Source organism: Penaeus monodon, chromosome 19 (genome assembly GCF_015228065.2).
Source record: "Penaeus monodon isolate SGIC_2016 chromosome 19, NSTDA_Pmon_1, whole genome shotgun sequence".
NCBI lineage: Eukaryota > Metazoa > Arthropoda > Malacostraca > Decapoda > Penaeidae > Penaeus > Penaeus monodon.
In genome coordinates this window covers 6796622-6796894 of record NC_051404.1, presented here as the reverse complement: position 1 = coordinate 6796894, position 273 = coordinate 6796622, and the positions used below count along the sequence as shown (strand labels likewise).

At 37.7% G+C, this 273-nt stretch overlaps 1 protein-coding gene across 1 annotated transcript in view; it reads left to right on the top strand.

The window, feature by feature from the left end:
* Positions 1-273, top strand: part of LOC119585031 — a 19548-nt gene that overhangs the window by 8381 nt on the left and 10894 nt on the right. Inside the window, exon 13 of the mRNA XM_037933647.1 lies at positions 96-259. Coding sequence (XP_037789575.1) covers positions 96-259 — 164 coding nt within the window. The remainder of the gene's footprint in view (positions 1-95; positions 260-273) is intronic.

Genomic DNA, 273 nt, shown 5'->3' with positions numbered 1-273 from the left:
AACTCGTCAGGGCCATTTCTAATCCCCTTAATAATGTTATTTCATTGAGCGTCAAGCAAAAAAGTATTTAAAAAGTCTCCCCCTTTCTGTTGCAGTTATACAGCTGATGAATGCCGTGAATATTTCTTCCTTCTACAAAAGATATACAAGAATAGGGTCTACAATAACAAGAAAAAACGGACAGAGAATGCAAAGACTTTTCCATACACGGAAAGAATGTCAGAACTGCGGATAATTTCCAGCCAGCCAGGAATAAACAGTAAGTGGTCTGTT